We start from the raw sequence: 23,173 nt of genomic DNA, 5'->3' as shown, positions 1-23,173 counted from the left end.
TATTTGAGGTTCTTTAATTTCCAAATATGACTGGATCTGCTAACTTATTTTTTAGAGCTGTGTTTAAATGGAAATAGAAAAAAATGTTGAGGTATTTATTTTTTATTTAAATTCATGTACACATAATACAATTTGCATATGTATATAGCATAATAAAATATTAAAGTTACCATAGTTCATCAAAGAGACAGAAAAAAAAGAAAAGGTTGTATCACATGTGTATAGCACTGAAAGAAAAAAATGAAAAGGAAGTAGTAGTTTTATTACTGAGTTCTTGGTAAACTGTGTGCCTGATCAGTAGTTTTAACAATCGCATAGAAATAGATTACTTAGTTGCTGCAGGTTAGTAAGATGACCTGCATTATACTTGCCTTCTGTGAAAGTTAAGTTTTTGTTAATTTTTATAACTTTTTAAGTTTGTATTTTAGGAGAAAGAAGAAAACATAAAACTCTGTCTTGATTTTCCCTTTCATATTAGATCCATCTCTGCTGTGGAGACCAGTCACTTGGAAGTACAGAAATACCTTTAACAGGATTATTGAAAAAGGGTAGTACAGAAATCAACCAGCGCCCAGTCACAGTTGAGGGTGCTTTTACCCTTGACCCTCCAAACCGAGCCAAACAAAAGCTTGCACCTATTCCTGTGGAGCTGGCCCCAACTGTGGGAGTGTCTGTGGCTCTGCAGAGAGAAGGCATAGATGCAAAGGCAAGTAGTGACCCTCCTTCCCCTACAGCAGCTTCTCCAGTTTCACTTAGGATTCTTCACACAAGTTGAACTTCAGAAGAGTTACGCAGCATTAAGGAAGTGTTTATTACTCTTAATCGGTAGCCTACATTTTATGATAGGTCCTCTCGGAAAAGACATTTCTGAAAAGCATTGTTGCTTCCCCTGCTGTGGTATAGTGACTGTATCCAGAGCCTTTGGGTATAGTATAATTATGAAGTGGAAACCATTCCTCTGCCCCCAACTCATAGTCAATGACTATGGCAGAAAAGGAACTCAGAAAAAGAGAACATTTTCTGGAAATCTGTGTTAATGGTATTTATTTGGGTTGATTCATCTGAGCTAAGATAATGTTCTTGATCAATTGGGGTTTATAGTTCCTATACTCTTCTTTAGGCAACAGAGATGGGCATTTATTTGAACATACATGATTTTTTTTAGTGTATATATCCCCCAACCAAGTTTAGAATCCTGTTCTTTTAAAGAATTTATCTTTATATAGTTTATGAATTAAAGATTGAAAAACTGAAGTGAAAGCTTAATATATATTTATTTAGTGAGAGAGAGAGAGAAGTAGACAAAGGAGAGGAAGAAAATCCTAGAAGACATTGATGTGTGTTTTTTGAAGGAATTTAGGCCTTAGTAGAAATAACCATTCTCAGGGACACCTATGTCTGACTACTTTTATCCAGTATTCCTCTTATCCATTAGTATGCATTTTGGTTCTTAGCTCTGGATATATTTCCTTCCTGTTCATCTTCCTTTTTCTGGTCCTAGATGCTATAAGGATATTTGCAAATTATGAAGAAAAATAGACTAGGAATATCCCGACTGGGAAAGGAAGCTTATATTTTTAAAAAACAACATCATTTTTGCTTAATTATGAAGGAAAGTTCTTTGCAAATTATACTTTATTTAAAAATTGTTTTTAGTCTTTAATTGAATTAAAGACCCAGAATGAACATGAGCCACAGCATTCAAAGAAGAGAGTTTTAACTCCCATAAAGGAGAAACTTACTGAGCCAAAGTCACCAAGTGTGTCCCCTGTTATGCCTCACAACCAGTCACCTCCAACAAAAGAAGATGCAACAGAAAGTGAAGTGGAAAGCTTACAGTATGATAAGGACACAAAACCAATCCCAAAGGGTAAGATTCTTTTTTTACAGACCTATTAAATATAGATTTTGTAGCCGATTAATAAATGATTCAGACTTTTCAAGGGATCTAAATAAAAACTGACTTTTTTAAAGAACGAATAATGTGTGGCAATGTAAAAAAATTCAATTAAAAGTAATTGTAATTTATTTAACTTCACTATAGAATTTGCAAAAAGGTAAGAAAATTTTTCTTTCACTTTTGCACTAGAAATAGTAGCCTGTTCAAAAGAAAGAAAAGAATATAGTTCTTTCAAATAGTTTTAACTAGTAAATTCTCAAATATCTTGAATGCATTTGGGTTTTAGAGGAAAGAGTTATTGTTTCTTAAAGTAACTTTGTAATAATAATTTTTTATCCTAACAGTTAAGAGAGAGCCTAAGAAAACATATTTACCTGGCTTTATAAAAATTTTCCACCCATTACATAAAGATCCACAATCATGCTTAGTAGTGTAAGTAAGTAAAGTAGTGCTGGATTATGAGTTAGAAATTTGCGAGTGAGTTGTAGCTCTGTCACTGAGCAACTGTACAACTTGGGCCACTCATTAAAACACTTCTGGCCTATAACAGGAGTAAACTAGATCGCTCTGTTTTTTCAAGTCTTAGATCTTTGTTAGACTATGTCATATGTACCTAAAATAACTAAAACTACTTTAAAAAGTATTGTAATTATATTTGCACTGAGTCTCAAAAACAAACCCTTTAAATGCTAAGTTCTGTTCAGCTGCCTCCTGGAAATAAGGTAATGCCTGTCAGGCTGTTGGCATACATAATCGCACTGGTGCTGCATGCTTTTATGTTGCAATGCACATAAAGAGGAAGCTCTTTTTCCTACACAGTTCTACAGTGGGAATTAAAGCTTGCATAATTTGGACAAGTCACTCATGCCTCAATTCCTATGTTTATAAAACCAAATAGTCAAGTTCCTTACATGAGGGTCAGGAGATATCTTTAAATTATTTAGATAACTTAAGAGAAAGTGTTAGCAAATGGAATTTAAAACCAAACCAAACATTTTTACCTTTATTTTAGCCATCAGTTCTTCTGTACCCGCTTTGCCGGCCCAGCCGGTGACGGCATCCAGCGCTCCGGAAACAGCTTCAGGACAGAAGATTGCTGTTCCAGCCACGTCACACCATTTTTGCTTTTCGATAGACCTACGGAGTATCCATGACTTGGAAGTTGGTTTTCCAATCAACTGTATTTTAAGGTATGATTTGATTTAGTTTGGTTTCAAAGTATTTTCCAAGGAGAAATGCCTTTTCTCTAATGGGCAAGTTGCAGAGAAAGAAATGCCACCAGAGAAGTTATAACGTTTGTTGAATCAGAGTATTAGAAGTGGGTAAGGCTGTGTCCCAGTGACTTCAGAGTTAAACCAGTCTGGCATTGGTGGTGTGAGAGGCAACAGTCTTTACTATGCTAGTGTCATAATTGAAAGCATATATAATAATTTATTAATGGTTCTATTAAAATACAGTGACTCTTGAACTTAAAGTGTGTTGTTCCTAGAAATAGTGCCACAGATCAAAATAATGGAAGGCACCTGATTTTTCTGTAAAAACTGTATCATAATGTGAGGTTGTATTCCCCAAAACTATATTTTAAAGCTGTGACTCTAAAGACCATACTTTGTGAACTGTAAGTGGAATGTGTCCACACTCTTCAATATAAAAAATTGAAAATATACATTTTGGTCAGTTAAATGGCTTTATACAGTAGTTTGTTTTTAGTAATATTACATTTTCATAGAATGTTGTAGCTAAGATATAAATTAAATATGCAATACTGTGTTTTAGTTTGGAGTAATTTCTTCTCATACATTTTTTTTGGAGCAAGCAGTGGCATTTGTAATAAAGGTGTTGGTCTTTCTGAGATTAAAGTGAGGAAGTCTTTCTGTCTCCTTGGATTACCATTCCCAGGAAATCAGCAACTGCACATTGCTTCCTGCTACTACTTGAAGCAGACCTGCTTTTCAGATGCATAATTCAACTCATATTTGCATGTAATTTTTCACCTCTGATTTCTCATGAAGTTGTTTCCAAAATCCTCTGAGCTTTGGTGTGAATAATGGACAGAATTAAAGGGACCCAGCGTGTAGTGTGATGGTGAATTCATAGAATGGAAATCTTTTATTGCAGCTTAACTTGTGCATTTTATTTTACCATGTTAGAGGCTGAGTCTTTGCTAAAGTATTGTTTTTATTTGAAAATTGAAGGTTAAAAAAAGCTTTTATCTCACAGCCATAACTATTCTCAGAGTTTGTATAACATCTCTTAAATTAGTTTTACAAATAGAATTACTTACTCTTTATCTCAGTTTTTTGTCCTTACTCCTTTAACTGAGATATCTCTGCTGCCGCTAGAGGGAATCTGATCTCAGAATACCTACAGAGGACTGTGGTAGGAGAAGAGAAACAGGGATGATCTAAAATGAGATACTGTCGCCAAAACCGGTTTGGCTCAGTGAATAGAGCATCATCCTGTGGATTGAAAGGTCCCAGGTTCGATTCTGGACACGGGCGTGTACCTTGGTTGTAGGCACATCCCCAGTAGGGGGTGTGCAGGAGGCAGCTGATCAATGTTTCTAACTTTCCCTCTCTCTTCCTCTCTGTAAAAGATCAATAACATATATTTTAAAAAATAATTTAAAAAATAAAAAAATAAAATGAGATGCTGTGGAGGGGAAGCCTAAGAAAGTACTGATATTAGCTTTTGTATTTCATTTTGCCAGAGGGCTATTTATTTAGTTATGAAGTGCCAGCACTATGCCAGAAGTGTGCCTGGTTTAGGGGTACACTACACTGCATGTTTGTCTGTCTGTATACATACATTATACTGTATGTATGAATTCAACCTAGTAAAGGACAGTTTAGCAATAAATCAGTATGTGAGGGTGGCTAATAGTCACTTAGCAAAGAAAAGGGGAAGAATATTCTAAACCAAGGAAATAAGTGTGATCCGCCCAGCACTCTGTGTAGAATTCACTTGTTGATAGGACTAATATACATACCTGAACTAATATAATGTTGTATGCCAGCTTTAGTTTAAAATAAAATTCAAAAAGACAATTGGTTCTGTCTTTGGTTCATTTTAAGTTATTAAAAATGCTGATTGTTTAACCTTCTCTGATAAATTGTATGTTATTCTCTGCATTGAAATTGTTATGCTCTGGTATGAATAACAATTATAATTAGTAGTATGTAATGGAATTTGTGAGGTAGCACTGGTATTTGAAAAAATTTGTGTTTGCTTTGTTTTTTCTTTTTTCATCACAACATGTAGCAGGGTGGTAGAGGTTTGATTTCTAGGGATTTCTGATATGTCCCAATTACAATGCATAATCATATTGGCATTGAATGAATGCAAAGGATTCTTCTTAAAAAGGAAAGCAATTTTTACTAGTGGGTTAAAATTCCAGTTTTCATAATGGATAATAAGATATAACATGAAATTTAAGTGAGCATTATAATCTATATATATTATATAAAAGCCTAAGCAACTGCTTGATCACTTGACCACTTGCTATGATGTGCACTGACCACCAGGGGGCAGATGCTCAATGCAGGAGCTGTTCCCTGGTGGTCAGTGTTCTTCCAAAGTGGGAACGCTGCTCAGCTGACCAATAGGCGCCAGAGGCCAGGCTCATGGCTAGTGAGTGCCACTGCCGCTGCAGCAGCACGAGCTTCCTGCAGTCACTCCCCCTGCATGCTCCTCCTGCATCCAGACCAGGATTGGGATTGACTGGGTGCAAACTCCCATCTGTTTCTCGGTCACGGACACATGGGTATCACCTTAGGACGGGCACAGGGCACAGATCGCAGTGGAATGGCAGTGAGCCTACCACGCGGTGGCTGCAGCAGGGCCAGGGTGAGTGGAAGCAGCGCAATGCCAAGCCTAGTCTCGGGCTTTTCCTGACACTTCGCTCACTACTACATCTCTCAGGGAATGTAGGACTGCCGGTGTTAGCCGATCCTCCAGGCCAGGCTGAGGGACCCCACTGGTTCATGAATCTGTGCACCAGGCCTCTAGTATCTTTATATTTGGCTTTAAATATAAAAAAAAGTTTAGCAGTAGTCAGGCATTCTTTCATTTAATCTGGTGTGGTTTTTATAATGGAAAGAAGAAATAACGTTATGTCACTCTTTGATTCACATATCTGAATTGCTTTCATCCTTGATTCTCTGTTGAATGACAGTGTACCGAAAATGCACCCTTTTGGAGTTGACTAAGGGCTCTTTAGCTCATAAAAGATGAAGACATTATTCTATAAAGGAAAATAAGTTTAGAAATTAAATTTATCAAACATCTTTTGAATATTTACTGTGTGGTGGAAACTGCTTATTTGTTCCTGGGAGTGTAAAGATGAAAAGATAGGACTGGAGTCTTCAAGGAGCTCTTAATGGGAACCCAGTGTTTGTTTAATGGAGTCTTATTTGGAGTGCTTCAAAGTGACTCTCTCCCTTATTTTTGTCATTGCCTTCAAAATACTAGAATTCTCTTTCTCCCCCAGAGCCTCATTAAGAAATTATCTGTAAAGCAACTTGGGAAATAGTTCTGTGCTATTAATGCATTTGCTCTATAACTTCTATAATTTTCATATCCACACTGAAAACATTTGTATAATTTTTAAAGTCGGTGATAAGAGTAAAACTATAATGTGCTTGTATCATTTATCTATTTAAAAATTCTGTTTGCCCATAACCATATTATATTTTAATATACTATTAATTTTATCAGTAATTTTATCTAAGATTTTGTTATTCTGAAATTCTAGGTACTCATATCCATTTTTTGGAAGTGCAGCTCCTATTATGACTAATCCTCCTGTTGAAGTTCGGAAAAACATGGAAGTTTTTCTTCCCCAATCTTACTGTTCATTTGATTTCGCAACTATGCCTCATCAGCTGCAAGATACCTTCTTAAGGTAATGTATGCACTACACTGTGTGTATGACATTATCTTCTCAAGTCAGTTCTTAAAATTTTGTATCTTATAAGCAAGAGGAATTCCTATAGGTTTAAATCCATAGCAGTTTATGCATTTGAGAATCTATTATAGAAACAAATATACTAATAATAAAGTCTGTGACATTTGTGCTTCCGCCTCAAAGTTTTATCTTACTTGCTTAGATATTAGAACTTTGTTAAAACAATGTAAGTAATGAAGGAACTTTGAAAAGTAGTTTTGTTCGTTTTTATTGTTGATTCACAGAATGACTGTAGTATATTGTTTTATTTCTATTTTTTCATTTATATGAAATTGAGGTATTGGTTCAACTACTTGAAATATAAGGAAAATGAGTTCTGTGAAGTGTCACTTTACGTGCTCAGAGTATCTGTATTTAAATTTTATATTTTAAAAGGAAGAATGAAGGATAATTAAAATTTATTTGTGGGACTAGTAGGGTTTGAAGGGTTTCTTTATTGGATAGAAAGGTATAGAAGATGTAATCAAATTTTTTGTTTGTTATGTATGGTATTGAGCATTTACATTCCAGTAACAAACACATCTTTGACTACATTAAGGAAATCCAAAGATTTTAGTCCAAAAAAGACTTTGTTCAAAGTTGAAAGGTATGGTTACTTGTTTCTCTCTTCCTCAGGATTCCATTGCTGATTGAATTATGGCACAAGGATAAAATGAGTAAAGATTTACTTCTGGGAATCGCCAGAATCCAGCTTTCAAACATCTTATCTTCAGAAAAAACTCGCTTTTTAGGTTCTAATGGTGAACAGTGTTGGCGTCAAACTTACAGTGAAAGTGTGCCTATTATAGCAGCACAAGGGTAATGCATTTTGCAAAATTGAACTTAGCTTTGCTTTTTAATTTTCACTAGCTATAACTATCTTTTCATATCATTTTTTCTCTGATCTTTCTTGACCTGTGGGAACAATATCCTAGTTTGCTCTTTAACTTTCTGATACCCATTATACCCTCACAAAGTTAAGAATCTATGCTCTTATATACTGTAATATTTACTCAGACTGGTGAATATTTACTTTCCTCTGTGTAGACTGACAATTTTAAATTCAATTTTTTAAAAGCTTTATTGTTAAAAGTATTACATATGTTCCCTTTTTTACCCCATTGACTCCTAGCCTGTCCCTCCCTCCACCCCAGGCCTTCACCACCCTATTGTCTGTGTCCATGGGTTATGCATAAATGCATACAAGTGGGTTATCACTTTCTACCCACCCACCCTTGCCTTTCCTAATTTAATGTAAAAATTACAATGTATTTTTACATTATTTTGCATTGGGAATGACTTTTTCTACTTAAATATTTTAACTTTTACCTTATTGCTGAAGTCTGAGAATGCTTTGCACTTCTAAAGACAATTGTGGTGGGGTTTTTTTGTTTTGTTTTGTTTTTGGCCCTGAAATTCATGTCACAGTGAAAAAAATGGAGTTCACATATTTCAGACAAATATATTTGATGCATGATTTAAAAAATTTAACAATAGAAATTTAAATTCAGTTTGATATTTTATACAACATGCCTTTATTTTTAAAGCATAGTAGGAAAGTAGAAGGAAATCAGGCTCAGTAAAAAGCTGAAATCTAAAAGTTTTATTGAAATTTCTTCCCTTACACTTCCCCATCAATAGCTACTTCCAGAGAATGAAGGTTTAGTAAAATTTTTATTCACTTGGAAGATCTGGGAACTGGTGTTTTAGTGAACCAGATATTCCAGGTAAATGAAAATTCTTTGTTTCAACTCCTGTTATTGAAAAATCTCTCTTAAAAATTAACACTGTCATAAATAGTATATAGTGAAAATAATCAAATCCTTACTATTGAAGTTATTTTAATTGTTTGTTGTAAATGTTAACTTTTATTGCCTTGCTCTGTAGACTATTAAGAAATTTTCAATTTATCCAAGTGAAAACTTCAGATGTGGCAGTGCTTCATTACACTTTTTCTTTAGTTGATTAATGAAAGGATCCTTCACAATTAGAACTCTTAAAGTTTTGTTTGATCAAGGGTTTGTAGGATATATTTGATTCAGACAAAGCCATGGGTTTTTTATTGTTAAGGTTTTATTTTTTCTAACACTTTAATTATTACTAATACAGGGAGGTACTCATATCAATAAAAATATAGTTATCCTACTTACAGAAATTAGCTTGAGGCAATGCTCATATCTAGCAGGATATTTTTGTACAAGTGTGTTCATTCCAGGAAAAGTAGAAAAACAACTTAGAATAACCTGTATATAGTCAAGAATAGGGGAATTAAGTTTATTTTACTACATAAATGGTTTAGTACATTTTACAGGCATTAAAAGTTACGTTTTTGAATTAATGTTTATGACATGAGAAAATGTCTTTTCCTATTTATATCAAGATCGACAAAATGGTTATGGTCTAATGTTCATGATTACATATGTATTTACATATACATAAAACGGGAAGGAAAGTAAGTAAATTTCAGCAGTAATAAGTTACGAGCAGGGAGATTAAAATTTCTCCTTTATTTTGTACAATACTTATTTTGTACTTTTCAATTTTTCCAAGTAATCTATAGCTGTTGTAGGTCCTTTTATAGTAAACATAGGTATGTATTTAATAGGGTGTTTGTGATCAAATCAAATAAAGTATATATATGGAAGGTCTTGAAGCCCATAGAAGCTGCTGCAGTTTCAGTAGCAAATGTCAGATGTAGGAAATGTTGTCTACTCAATGCTATCATGTTGGAGACATAAGAGGAAGAATAATTTAAAATGTTTCTATGAGTTTCAATATATTTCTGACTTCATTTGTAGGTCAAATAACAGGATAATAAATCTTTCTTACACCATGACTCTAGAAGATTATGGAATATTAAAAACACGTGAGATTTTTGTCTCTGATTCATCTCAGGTAAATATCATTGAATGTTATTACTCTTTAAAATGGATCTAATGTGTATGTATGTGAGTGTATTTGTTTCAATATATTTTTTTTATTCATATGTTAGGGTTTAATTGCTGTACAACAGAACTCATCTTCTCTTCCTCCCGCACCTTGTCCTTCAGAAGTCCAGACAGAGCCTCGTGAAACCTTAGAATACAAAGCAGCACTTGAGCTAGAAATGTGGAAAGAGAGGCAAGAAGACATTTTTGAAAATCAGGTTACCTTTTACAAGTTATTTTAAACCTCTATTTTTATCTACTTAGTATGTTTTTCCTTTTCAATACTAGGCTTTAACTATGTTCTATGGTCCCTTACCAGTCCCTTTGAATATAAAAAATACCTTATGCGTAAAGAAAAATTGAGAATAAAAAAACACCCAGAAGCCACTCAGAAGGATTCCCTCAACTTTGTCTATGATCTTAAGCAAATCAGAACTGAAGGTTACAGCTCAGAGATTGAAGGTTTCTTTTCATTCCGGTCCTCATTTAGTATACTCTCCTGCAACATGGAATTATCAGTCTCTAAACAAGAGAGTTGGAAAATCCAGCTTACCATGTACTCCCCTGAAGTAAACATATCAGTGATCATTTAATTTTTAACTGAAAACAACTGATTTATTTACTTGAAATATTTAGGATTTTTTTCTGACTTTATTTTTCTTCCTTTTGTAGCTAAAACAGAAAGAACTAGCTCATATGCAAGCTCTTGCAGAGGAATGGAAGAAAAGGGATCGAGAGAGAGAATCACTAGTAAAGAAAAAGGTAGTAACATGTATAGAAATTGAAGGGGGGAAGGAATAAAGTTAATGATAGTGTCTTGTGTATGTATTTTTGAAATTGTGTGTTTTGAGTTTGGGAAAAAAGATAAGGTAGCTTTTATTATTTTAGGTGGCTGAATATACTCTTCTGGAAGGAAAACTTCAAAAAACCCTAATTGATTTAGAGAAGAGAGAGCACCAGCTGGCCATTACAGAATCAGAGGTACTGTATTTGTCTATCAAATGCCTTATTTCACAGAAGCCATGTTAGATTAATATCATTCATTCCTTTTTAAAAATAATATTTTTATTGATTTTAGAGAAGAGAGGAGAGGGAGAGATAGAAATATCTATGAGAATAATTAATTAGCTGCCTCCTGCATGTCCCCCCAAACTCAGGCATGTGCCCTGACTTGCAATCAATCCAATTACCTCTTGGTGCATGGGTCGACCTTCAACCACTGAGCCACATAGACGGGGCTTCATTTCTTTTTTCTTTGTATTTATATAAAATCACAGAGAAATTGTCTTCCAGATATTATGGAGAAAATTCTTCAACTGGGTAAAGAATGTTTTATGTTTTAGAAGATGAGGAATAGAAAGCACTTATTGTTTGAAATGGTTAACTATTATTCAGCCAGTTTGATTGACTTCTGCAATAGTGGAGATATTTGGTTAACTTTCCCATTATCTAAACTTTAAATGGATAGTTATCCTACCTAGAGAAGAGAGAAAAATGTACCATAGAGTCAGGGGTCTAGAATCATCTTTTTTTTTTTTTTTTTTTTTTTTTTCAGTAAGAAGGAAATAGCCCAGTGTTTTTCAACCTTTTTTGGGCAAAGGCACACTTGTTTCATGAAAAAAAATCACGAGGCCCACCACCATTAGAAAATGTTAAAAAATTTAACTCTGTGCCTATATTGACTATATATAAAGTAATTCTCTTGAATAGGAATCAAATAAACACAAAGAAAGTATTTTATAATTACTTTATTATGAAATATTAAGCAAACAAAATAGTGAAAAATTATAAAATTCTTGTCTTGTCTGCACCTACAGCACACCAGGCAACATCTAGTGTGCCGCGGAACAGCGGTTGAAAAACGCTGAAATAGCCTACATTCTTGCCCATTAGAGATTAGATCCAAAAACAAAAGAGTACTAGGCTTAGTTAATATTTTTGTTAGGTCCTATTAAATTTTACCCTAAATACTTTTTTAAATTAAAGTTGTTTCAAAATAATAAAAATTCTTCCACATTAAGTTTATATACTTCTTCCCTACCCAAATTTGTTTCTTAAAATTTTCTCAGCATATCACCCTAACTTATCTTTATCCATAATCTGGGATTTGATTTAGATGTTTAAACCTAAATAAAATAAAATGTATATTTGTTCCTAATACTTAGAACCTGTTATCTTCTGCGTGAATGGGCGGAAAATAAAACATTTCTGAAAGAAGAAAAGGAACTTGGGTTTAATTGCTTACATATTAAAATGGGTTTATTAGGGCATTTTCAGTTGAATTTATAGAGATCATACATGGATTTTTGTATATTAGAATTAAATGACTGAAAATAATGTATATTAGAATTAAATGACTGAAAATAATGTAACTATTCTGAACATTTGTCTATATATATGGATGATAGAATATTGAACAGTATAATGTAGCTCATAATAGGCCAACCTCTTAAAGATGCACTTGTTTTAAGCTTCAACGAGAAAAAAGGGAACTGAAATCAGAACGTGAACAGAACCTGCAGGAACTTCAGAACTCTATCCGTAGGGCCAAGGAAGATTGTGTTCACCAAGTAGAACTGGAAAGGTTAAAGATCAAGCAGCTGGAAGAGGACAAACACCGACTTCAGCAACAGGTTGGATGAATACCTATCATCTCTTTATACTTAAGAGTTTATTTGCATCTAGAAATAATTGATACAGTTCACTAAAATGTTATAAAAACTCACAGTAATTTGGATGATTAATATTTAAGGTGGATCCTCTTCCTAAGTCAAAGCTAAGGACCATATTAGAATAATTTTTCTTCCCTTACAATTATTTGCATGAAATTGTACTATATTTTAGAAATTTCTCAGCTTAAAATTATTTTCTGATATATCTCTTAGCAAACATGCATAAACTTCATAAAATTGGACTGAATTCATTTAAGAATCAAATTCTGTGAGAGAATTTCTGCTCTCCATTTCTTCTGCTCTCCATTTCCTCACCTTATACTCACATCCCACAACCCATCCCCATTGTTCCAACCAGCCAGTTGTCAGAGAGGTCACTACATTCAGTGGGCATTTTTCATTCATCTTACTCAGACTTACTGACAACAACACCGTTGTCCTTGTTTTCCTTTACTTTTCTGTCCATCCCTTAGGCTCCTTTGCAGGCTTATTTTCTTTTAGTAAATGTTAGACCTCCTTCAAGTGCAAAACTTCCTTAGTATTATACAATCTTATTAATGTCCATGGGGATGGAGACAATCTGTACCTCTTGGACTTTCACATTTATATCCCAGACTTTTCTTTTGCACTTAGATCAATAAATCTAATTGCTTTTTTGATATCTCTATTGGATGTCTAAAATCATTTAAAACCCAGTATGATCCTCCCATCCATGCTTGAGTTTTCTGTAAAGTCAGGCATGTCAAACTTGTGGGACATGCTTGCAATAAGTGTTCTTTATTTCTGTTCTTCCTGTTGCAATCAGTGATATTTTTAACACTTGGGAATTATGAACCCTCCTTAAAACTTTTCAATGCCACCTCGTTGCTCAGAATAATTACCTTGCCCTACAAGCCTCTGAATCGCCTGGAACCAGCCTTTCTCTCTGACTTTTGCCCTGTACTCTCCAGCCTCACTGGTCTCCATTCAGGTGCTCAGGCATGCTGAGTTCACCATAGGATATCTGTGTGTGCTACTTATTCTACACTCATCTTTCAGTTTTCAGCTGAAGCATCAATTACTTGGGGAGCAGGGACAATTTCCCTAAGTTTTTGTTATATATAATTTTATAGGATATTATTCTCTCATTCTTTTTCTTTATGACATGTTAGAGCAGTTTTGTTCTTTTCATTAGTGTGATAAGTCAATCAGTGTCAGATTGTTAACTCCATAAAACTGTTTTGATTTGTAATCTGTATATCTAGAGCCCAACTAGTCTTTATCAAATAATTAGGACTTAATAATTATTTGCTAAAAAAAAAAAAGAGAGAGAGAATTAAGCTTATCTTTCTTGAAAATTTCATTGTAGATTACATGTGTATGATGAATGCCTCCAAAGTTTTCAGTAAATTCTGACATGAAAAATAACTTCCAAAGGAGTTCAGGTCACATTATTTAGTGGCTATAAATATGAATATGATTGTTATTATGGAGATCTCATTTAAGATGAAGTTGTAAAAGTAAGCAATGGTGATGGGATTCACCAAATGCTTTTCCCACTTGTCAGGAAGATTCAGCCATCTAGAACCAACACTTCTAACGTGTTAATCACCAGAGGAGTTCTTGAAAAAAAAAAAAAAATCTCGGTCTCCACCTTTCCCCAGACTGCTATAATGAGCTTATGGGAAGAACTGGTATTTTAGAATTACCCAGGGAACTCTTAAAACATTTTCTAAAGATCTGGGCGGGAACCGGGGGGACTGCAGAAATTTCTGAGATGCCCAGGTTGCTGAGCTCATGACTGTAAACATTATATTTTCTTTGTATGAAAACAAACTTCTTAGGCCCTTACTCTTGAAGCAGCTTACATGTATTATATGTATAATTCTAACTAGACTGATAGAAAGGATTGATAGTAGTTACCAGAACTCAAAAAAAATCAATGTAGTTTATGGACCATTTAGCAAAGGAAAAAAAGCCCACTATGCCCAATAGCTTATTGCTTTACAATCTGATTGTAACTGTAATAATTGTGTATGATAATGTCCCTGAATGGTAGGAAAAAATATTACTATGAAGGGATTGGGTCAAATAATCTTTAAATTACCTTAAATTGTAATAGAGTTTGAATTATGAAATTCATATAGTATCTAAGTTTAAGAATAAATACTATATTTAAATTAAACTTTTCATTGATAATAATTGGCTATATCTAATCTTTCTTACATGTAACATCTTAAGTGTCAGTATTTTTATAAGGTAATTAACAAAAATGGTCTCATGATACAGGTTTTAAAAGAAATTCTGTACTCTTAAGAAGTTTTTGTATATTGTCAGTCAGCTGATTTACTAAATTTTTAGGATTACTAGAGATCTTTGTACTGTAAACATGTTTAGAATAAGAAAAAAATGGGATTGTTGAATTCTGTAATATTTAACTTGACATTTTTTTAAAATGGCTGTAATACTTTTTTTAAATACAGCTTAATGATGCTGAAAATAAGTATAAGATTTTGGAAAAAGAGTTCCAGCAGTTCAAGGATCAGCAAAGCAACAAACCAGAAATCCGCCTACAGTCTGAAATAAGCCTTCTCACCTTGGAAAAGGTACCCATGTCAATTTATACCCACTTAACTAGTTCTAATGATCAACTTATGAAGTCAGTGATGACACTTACATATACACTGTAACATTTCACTAAAGTATTCTGATGTTTCCCTGGTCCTAGTGTCTTTCATTAAAAGTATAACCAGATGCCCATATTAAATGGTCTAGAGTAGGGGTGTCGAACTCAATCAGAGAAGGGGCCAAAATCTAAAATCCAGCCTAAATCGTGGGCCGAATGGTTTACTGAACAGTCATAAACTGTCATTGTGATCTAAACGCAGCGGAATGCAGTGATGACAGCGCGGTGCGGGCCACATTGCAAGGCCTGGCGGGAAGGATTTGGCCCGCGGGCCTTGTGTTTGACACATGTGGTCTAGAGTGATTTCTGGTTTTTTGGCAGGATGCTGATTGATACAATTGATTTTTCATTAACCAGCAAAGATGTGTGCTATTTATGACATGCTATTATGAATGATTCAAAAATGTTCAGGATAGAGTCAAGTAAGTTACAAAAGGAAACAAGGAACTTACCCAAATAATTATAGTGAAAGGCAAATGGTATCAAGTGTCATCTCACTTTCTCTTAATAAATGCTATGACTCCAAAAGGAAAACCAAGTCAATCCTGCAATTTACACATTAAGTAAATGAAAAGGAACCCAAAGGAAATTTTAAATAGGTAAATATGTTGGTAAGGTTATTCCAAGGAGAGGTATTGTACTGAGGTTAAAAAGTCTGTTGCATACTTGGAAAATAGCTTGACTAGAATCTAGAGTTTAACCAGTATAGTAGTGGTTTAGAAGTGGTTTCAAAATAAAAACAAGACTGATAAGAAAATTCGGGAAGTCCCTAGATGCTAAGTTAAAGAATTTGTATTTTATCTGTAAATAAAAGTCAGAGATTATGTGCAATTTGTAAATTAGTTTAATAAATATTAATAGAAATGAATTTTAATGAACTTTTGGTAGAAGTTATAGAGAATTCTGATTTTAAAAATACTACGTTTGAGATATTAGCAGACTAAGTGGAGAAATTCACTAAAAATGAGAAAATATGGTAGGAAGAGAGAAATGGGTTAGATATAGAGACTTGGGAGTCATTTGAATAAAATAATATTCTTAGAATTAGATGAAATTGTTCAAGGAGCATTTAGTAAGGAAAACTGAAAATATAACTTAAAAGAAAGTTCAGCTTCATAGACAAAAAGCAGGAGTCAGGGAAGAAGGCTAACATGATTTAGAGAAGTAATAAATGCAGTCTAGTGTGGCACCCAAAAAAGGAGTTTTTAAAATGAGGAAGTAAAAGAAATCTCTAATGAATGGAAGGAAAGTCAAGAATTGTTGAGGAAAGATCATGGGTTTGACAGTTTAAGTCACTACCTTTTAATAAGCCAAATTACAGAGTGGTAAATGTGGCATGTTGAGAAAAGCTTATGGATAAGAAATTAATAGGAAGGAGAAACTGATGGTTGTTAGTCTTTGAAAAAAAGAAATACCAAGAGTCAAAAAGCATAAATGTCTAGAAAATGTGGAGCTAGGAATAAGTGTGGTAAAGAAAATCTTTTGTAGTGTTGTAACTGGTTTCTTATAGTGGTTCTGCAGCCTGTCAATTGCCTTGTTCTTCTTGGTTCCTCTTCTTACCCCACATCTACCGTATTTTTCGGACCATAAGACGCACTTCTTTCCCCCCAGAAGTGGGGGGGGGGGAAAGTCCCTGCGTCTTATGGTCCAAATATAGCCTACACATATACTTTTAAAAAAAAAATTTTTTTACTTACCCGGCTCTGTGTGGTCTCTGTGCTTGCCCGGCTCTAAAATGGTTCTAAATGCTGCTGTTTACTTTACAGGGTTGATTACATGTGTTTATAACTGTGATGTTGGGTTTTAATGCACATAAAATATTTTAGAACACTATTTGTTTCAGAATCTTTTTTTCTTCATTTCCCTTCTCTAAAAACTGGTGCGTCTTATGGTCCGGAGCGTCTTATGGTCCGAAAAATATGGTACTTAATTGCAAAGTCTTGTTGGTTCTGCTTTTTACATAGGTAGGCAATTTCATTTCTCCATTTTTGGCCTTCTCATTTCTCTACCAATGAACTTGAACCCAGTTAGCCATTTCCCACCCCTATTATGAAAAATCAAGTATTAAAGTATTTCCGTGTTTATAAATATGAATTTGTGGTACCAGAGATATTTGAAGCATTCAAATAGTATCTCATCAATTCTCTCGAGCTGTTAAGTAGATGTCAAAGAATATTTCCATTTTACTTGGGAAAATTCAGAGACCAAATATCTCAAAGTTGGAGAACTGTAAACTTTTTATCTTTTATGAATATAGACTAGATAATATCTACTATATAAATTTGATTTTTAAAATTCCTTCTTCCAACTACACTTCTACCAAAAAAGTAAAAGTCAGTAAATATTAAAAATATAAACAGCATCATGAATTTGAGAGAGGGAGAAAAATACATAATAAATCATTAAATCCAAGACCTAATGATTTTATTCGGCATGTTTCATTGCCTAGTAAAACAAGGTTGCTCCCTGGCCCCACCTCTCCGCTGTTCTTAAAGTTCTTTGTAAATTTGTTGGGGGGCCAGAAGAGGGCAGAATCTTATTTCTTAAATAGTAACAAAGACATAAAAGTACAAAAAGGAAGACAGTGAAAAGTATCTGATTAAGTCTATAATCTTGTGATTATCCATTTTCTTCAGTATAACACAGATTTTCCCATTTTGACTGAAATGGCCTAAAAATAAATTAAGGTACATTTTTACTACATTCAATTCTTGATTCCATTTATTATGTAAGAAGTGGATATTATTTGCTTTTAGCTAGGAAATATCTTTTAGATTGCTTAAAAATAATTGGGACTTTTAAAAATAGCATATGGAAAGCATTATAATTCAGTAGGAGGCATATAAGTTGAAGGTAAAATTTAAAAATATTTGATGAGTATCTACTGTGTATTTACCCCTTAGGACAAAGGGGAAAATGAGAGAAAAGAAAAAAGCTTGTAATAAAATTGGAGAAATGGCTCAGAGGGCCTTAAACAAACGTGTATAATAAAGTACCAGAAAATGTAATAGAAACGTTTTGCTGTTCAGAATACAGTAATTTTAAGAAAGCTCTGGGTCAAGGTAGTATTTGAACTTAACCTGAAGTTTAAGTTAGCAGAGAAGAAAAATAAAGACTTGTTAGGCTGAGGAGGTAATTTGGGCAAAAAGAAGGGTTGTGTAGGGGACTCCAACCTGGTGGTTGGAGTAAAGGATTTCCTGTTGAGGAATACCAAGAAAGTAGGTTGAGCAAGTAGTATGGAAATGATATTTTGGAGTGCCTTGTAACCTAGCAGAAGAGTTTAGGCTCAATATTGTGGGCAAGAAGTATCTATTGTAGATTATTTAGTAGAGAGTGAATTGATCTAATAGTGGTTTGCAAGATTTGTGAATAGATTTGAGGCCGAGGAGACAAGAGAAGAGCCTGAGCTAAGGAAATGGCAGTAGGAATATAAAAGAACAAAGCTGGAAATATTTTAAGGGAGAAATCTATATGACATACCAGTACAAATGCTTCCCCAAGCCTCAAATTTACTCTCAATAAGGGCCCTTAACTTGTGTGCATTTTTCTGGGACTTGGGGTCCATCTATTTAGAATATAGAAGCATCTGTTTTCTTAAAAAGTTCCTAATCATTGATTTGCTATAGAAATAAATCAGAAAGTGAGGTTTGTCTCAGATTTGCTATCTATAGTCCTTTTTATAAGAATAAAGAAATTATATGTATTGACTATACATGTGTCTTAAATTAGTTTGAATCACTTTTTTAAAAAAATATATATTTTATTGATTTTTTACAGAGAGGAAGAGAGAGGGATAGAGAGTTAGAAAATATCGCTGAGAGAGAATCATTGATCAGCTGCCTCTTGCACACCACCTACTGGGGATGTGCCCACAACCAAGGTACATGGCCTTGAACGGAATTGAGCCTGGGACCTTTCAATCCACAGACCAACCTCTATCCACTTAGCCAAACTGGTCTCGGCAACATGATCATTTTTATTGCTGAAGGCTACTTTTTTACCTCACAGCTATAAAATGATTTTTTCTATTCCTGTGACATATGTCCTTGTTAAATTACCAACTAATATGTATAAATCTTTAGGTGTAAGTGGAAGAGATCATCTTTGACAATCTTAGTGTATTATTCAATTTAAGAGGCATGAGTCTAGTTGTGAAATGTCAACACATTTAAACCCAGGCACTAGGGATTTGTAAAGCCGAAAAGACCTTGACTCCATTAAGTCGTATATTACTGCAGAGAATGTTCTGGGCTCTTGTGAAGGGAATTTGGCAATCTGCTCTTCCTTTCATTTTGTTTTCATGAGTTTTCTGAAGTTTGAATTTTTGGATAGTGTCTTTAGTTTTATTTTTCTGCAAAACATTAGGAATTGTATGGGAAAAAGTCAACTTCATATAAAAAAAATTAGAGCAGTTTAGAGTAACAGTATTTTACTCTAATTCAGGCCCATTATTACATTATCACTTAACTAGTAAAACTGTCTGTTGGCTCCATCAATTTGTTTGGTACTTGGGTTGAAACACAGAGAGGACATTCCAAAACATAGCCAAGTTGGCTTCAGTTCATGCACAACAGATTGCCTGCTGCAAGTATAAATAACCTTATTTTTTTAATTGAATCACTTTCATGTTTTTCTTTATATAGTTGAGGAAAAATAGAAAATAAAATAGAAAATAAATGTTAGATAAGTGTTACTAGGAGCATTATTTGTCTTTCATTTGGTTTATTTTATCATTCTTAAAATATTTTTTCACGTTGTCCTCTTCCTTAGTAAACTGCATTCTATCTATGATTTTTTCCAAAATATAGTTATAAAAGAATCCAATATCTTTTTTGTTATATCTAAGACAAAATTCCACATAGTGAAAGGCCTCCAAAAGGAATACTTTGTTTTCTAAGATTAGAGTACCAAGTAAATTGAAAAGTTAACAGAACTGCTTTATGTTAAAAAAAAAAAAAGTATTTTTCATTCTATCTTTATGCAATATACTTGTTTTAAATACATTTATAGTAACTGTCTGGAGGTTAAGACTAATTCAGTTCCTTTTAGTATAGGCTGTTAGGCAGTAAAAATACGACTATATTTTAAACAAGAAAATGTTCATGTGCCATAATATTTATAGTAAATTATATAACAGTTTTAGATGATGTCGTATGTTACACTACATAAACTCTTTTCTTAAGCCAGACTCTTTGTATATATTATCTTTCAGTGATTGTACACAGTGGTATAGTGTTTCACTTGATATGATTTTAATCACTGTTAGGTTGAACTTGAAAGAAAGTTGGAATCTGCAACTAAATCTAAACTGCATTACAAGCAGCAATGGGGACGAGCTTTGAAAGAGCTTGCCAGACTTAAACAGGTATGTAGTTTATAACTAATGATGGATTATTCTTTTTATGTCCTTTTCTCTTGATTCTTTACAAGTTTGCATATTTGGCAATACCTGTTATATCAGATAAATGTCTGCATTTGAATCTCCAGTGCTATTTTTGAGATTGGGGCTTTTTGTATGTGTGTTATATATATGATCTTACTTTTTTAAATTAAAAATTGAAACTTTTGGGCTTATTTTCTTTAATTGCCAGTTATTCTCTTTCTCAGAAGAAATTGTTTAATTTATTTTACTTATACAACTACCATTCTTTAGTATTAATTTCTTTCTATTGCTAGTACGTTTGAGGGGAGAAATTTCAGGGTAACTTAAATTGAGTCTGTCCTCAAATTTAAGAACATATTGTAAATGTTATTCCTAGGAAGACAGAGGTAACTTACTCAATTAAGGAAGGAATCACAGGGAATATATGCATAACTTTATGAGTTTAAAAGTGATAGTTTCCTGAATTCTTAACTGAATTTTTACATTTCCCCCCCCTCCTGTTGTTAGATAGCATATGCTATTAGCTTCATGAGAAATATATCTTAATTTTGGGTATAATTTCTTCAAATGATTAAGATAAATTATTAGCAAGATTTTTAAAAATCTACTTTGACCTAAAACTCATAAGCTAAAGCTAACCATTATTGATCCTTATACATTTTGCTTTTCTTTAGTGTCAGTTTCATTATAAATGAAATTTGATAAAGAAGGTCTTTCAGATTTATGTCTCCATAAACATCAAATGCTATTAAATATCTTTGTAATATTGTACTAAGTGCTTACCACCTTCTTCTCATGTACTAAACTGCATAAGAATAAATAAAATTATGCTAACATAGCTTGTAGGTGAGCTGCGATTATAAGTATAAAATATTAGTCTTCCCTTAATCCTGGGGGTTACATTCCAAGACCCCTAGTGGGTGCCTGAATCCACAGATAGCACTGAGCCCTATATACAGGGCTGGGCAAAAATAGGTTTATAGTTGTTAATTACTATATTATTTTCCATATTAATACAAGAATAAGCTTTCTGTTTTGCATATTCACAACTGTAAACCTATTTTGCCCACCCCTGTATATTATTTTTTCCCCTATACCTACATACCTATGATAAAGTTTAATTTACAAATTAGGCATAGTAAGCGATTAACAGCAATAACTAATAAAATAAAAGTTATGTGATTGTGGTCTCTCTCAAAATATCTTATTGTATTCTATTCACTTTGTGGTGATGTGAGAAGATACAGTGCCTATGTGATAAGAGGCAGTGAGGTGAATGAATAGGTACTATGCTATAGTATTAGGATTACTTGAACACAAGACTGTAATACCACAACTGTTGACCTGATAATTGACTAGTGAGTGGGCAGTATATACAGTGTGATATGCTAGACAAAGGGATGATTCACGTTCTGGGTGAGGTAGAGTTAGGACAGATGTGATTTCATCACACTACTCAGAATGGTGGACAGTGTAAAATGTATGAATTGTGGTGTGTGTGTTTTCTGGAATTTTCCATTGAATGTTTTTCGATCCTAACCATGAATAATTGAAAACAAAACTGCAGAGAAAGGAGGGACTACTATATTAACAATAGTTAATTTTTATATGTTCACAAGACTGAGGATAGATGAGTGAATAATATTTTGTACTGAAAGTCTCCTATATTCAAGGTACTGCCCTAGATTTATAAACATAAATAAAATAAAAGTCTTTCCCTCGGGGAAGTTACAATTTAGTAATAGAGAAGAAAACTATAAATATAACATTTGCTGCCTAATATTAAGAACCCTAAAAAGAGCCATAGAGAGTACATCTATTTAATGGGACTTAGAAAAGGTGTCATAGAAGATAATGTATTTGAGATGGCCTCTAGGGAACTGGTTGTGATTTAGGAATGTAGCAGGTTGGAGATGGGGGTGTTACAAATACAATGGCTAGAATGATTATAACAGACACGAATTCAGTATGCAGAACTCTACTTGGAGATCAAAGGAGGGCTATTTTAGAGGTCATTTCAGGCAGTAAGGACTGGAACTTAAGTGGTAGCATTGGGAAAAGGTTGAGAGATTCTTTTAAAAGATATGTTTTGGTAGATTCTGTGTAGCACAATATACCTGATTGGGCTGCAGAGTATCGCAAATGTGGTTATTAAGACAAAGAATTGATGGTGGGAAAAGGGGTAAGACTTGCAAGTGTGGAGATTTTAATTTTTACAGAAAAATTCAGCAAACAGAATTGTGAATCTGATGTTGGGAGGGTGATTGGGCTTAAAAACAGATGGAAGAATCCTTTGCAACGGTGATTGATTTGACCGATGGCATTTAGAATTCTTATGTTTAAGAAAGAGAAAGGGAAACTGGCAAAGGAAATAACTAGAGAAAAAGAGGAGGATAATTACAATGATATTGATAGAGCTGTTAGCATTAAATTTAGTCTCATTATATGCTAGGTGTTGTGCTTCATGTCTTTTCATTTCATTGTAATCAAGATCCCTATGTAGTAAATAATATTATTATTCCCATGTTTTACATGAAAGAAACTGAGACTTAGAGAAGTTAGTTGCACACAGTCACACAGATTCTGAGTGATAAGAGTTTAGGATTGGAACCATTTGACCAGAGTCCAGGCTTGAGTTTTTTCCCCTTTATAATGTTATGGCTTCATTCCATAGAAGCCAA

At 33.7% G+C, this 23,173-nt stretch overlaps 1 protein-coding gene across 6 annotated transcripts in view; it reads left to right on the top strand.

Annotated features, from left to right (window-relative positions):
• Window positions 1-23,173, top strand: part of CEP120 (centrosomal protein 120) — a 53,579-nt gene that overhangs the window by 19,074 nt on the left and 11,332 nt on the right. For 4 of the 6 annotated variants that reach the window (XM_045571886.1, XM_036409681.2, XM_045571885.1 and 1 more), the window contains 12 exons: window positions 479-706; window positions 1,657-1,870; window positions 2,913-3,090; window positions 6,654-6,803; window positions 7,482-7,664; window positions 9,644-9,740; window positions 9,838-9,990; window positions 10,445-10,534; window positions 10,661-10,753; window positions 12,244-12,405; window positions 14,907-15,029; window positions 20,376-20,474. In XM_045571886.1, the coding sequence (XP_045427842.1) occupies window positions 479-706; window positions 1,657-1,870; window positions 2,913-3,090; window positions 6,654-6,803; window positions 7,482-7,664; window positions 9,644-9,740; window positions 9,838-9,990; window positions 10,445-10,534; window positions 10,661-10,753; window positions 12,244-12,405; window positions 14,907-15,029; window positions 20,376-20,474 (1,770 nt within the window). The remainder of the gene's footprint in view (window positions 1-478; window positions 707-1,656; window positions 1,871-2,912; window positions 3,091-6,653; window positions 6,804-7,481; window positions 7,665-9,643; window positions 9,741-9,837; window positions 9,991-10,444; window positions 10,535-10,660; window positions 10,754-12,243; window positions 12,406-14,906; window positions 15,030-20,375; window positions 20,475-23,173) is intronic. The other 2 variants (XM_036409682.2, XM_036409683.2) reach the window with 2 other exon arrangements.

This window comes from Pipistrellus kuhlii, unplaced genomic scaffold (genome assembly GCF_014108245.1).
Source record: "Pipistrellus kuhlii isolate mPipKuh1 unplaced genomic scaffold, mPipKuh1.p scaffold_m20_p_4, whole genome shotgun sequence".
NCBI lineage: Eukaryota > Metazoa > Chordata > Mammalia > Chiroptera > Vespertilionidae > Pipistrellus > Pipistrellus kuhlii.
This window is presented reverse-complemented; position numbering and strand designations above follow the sequence as displayed.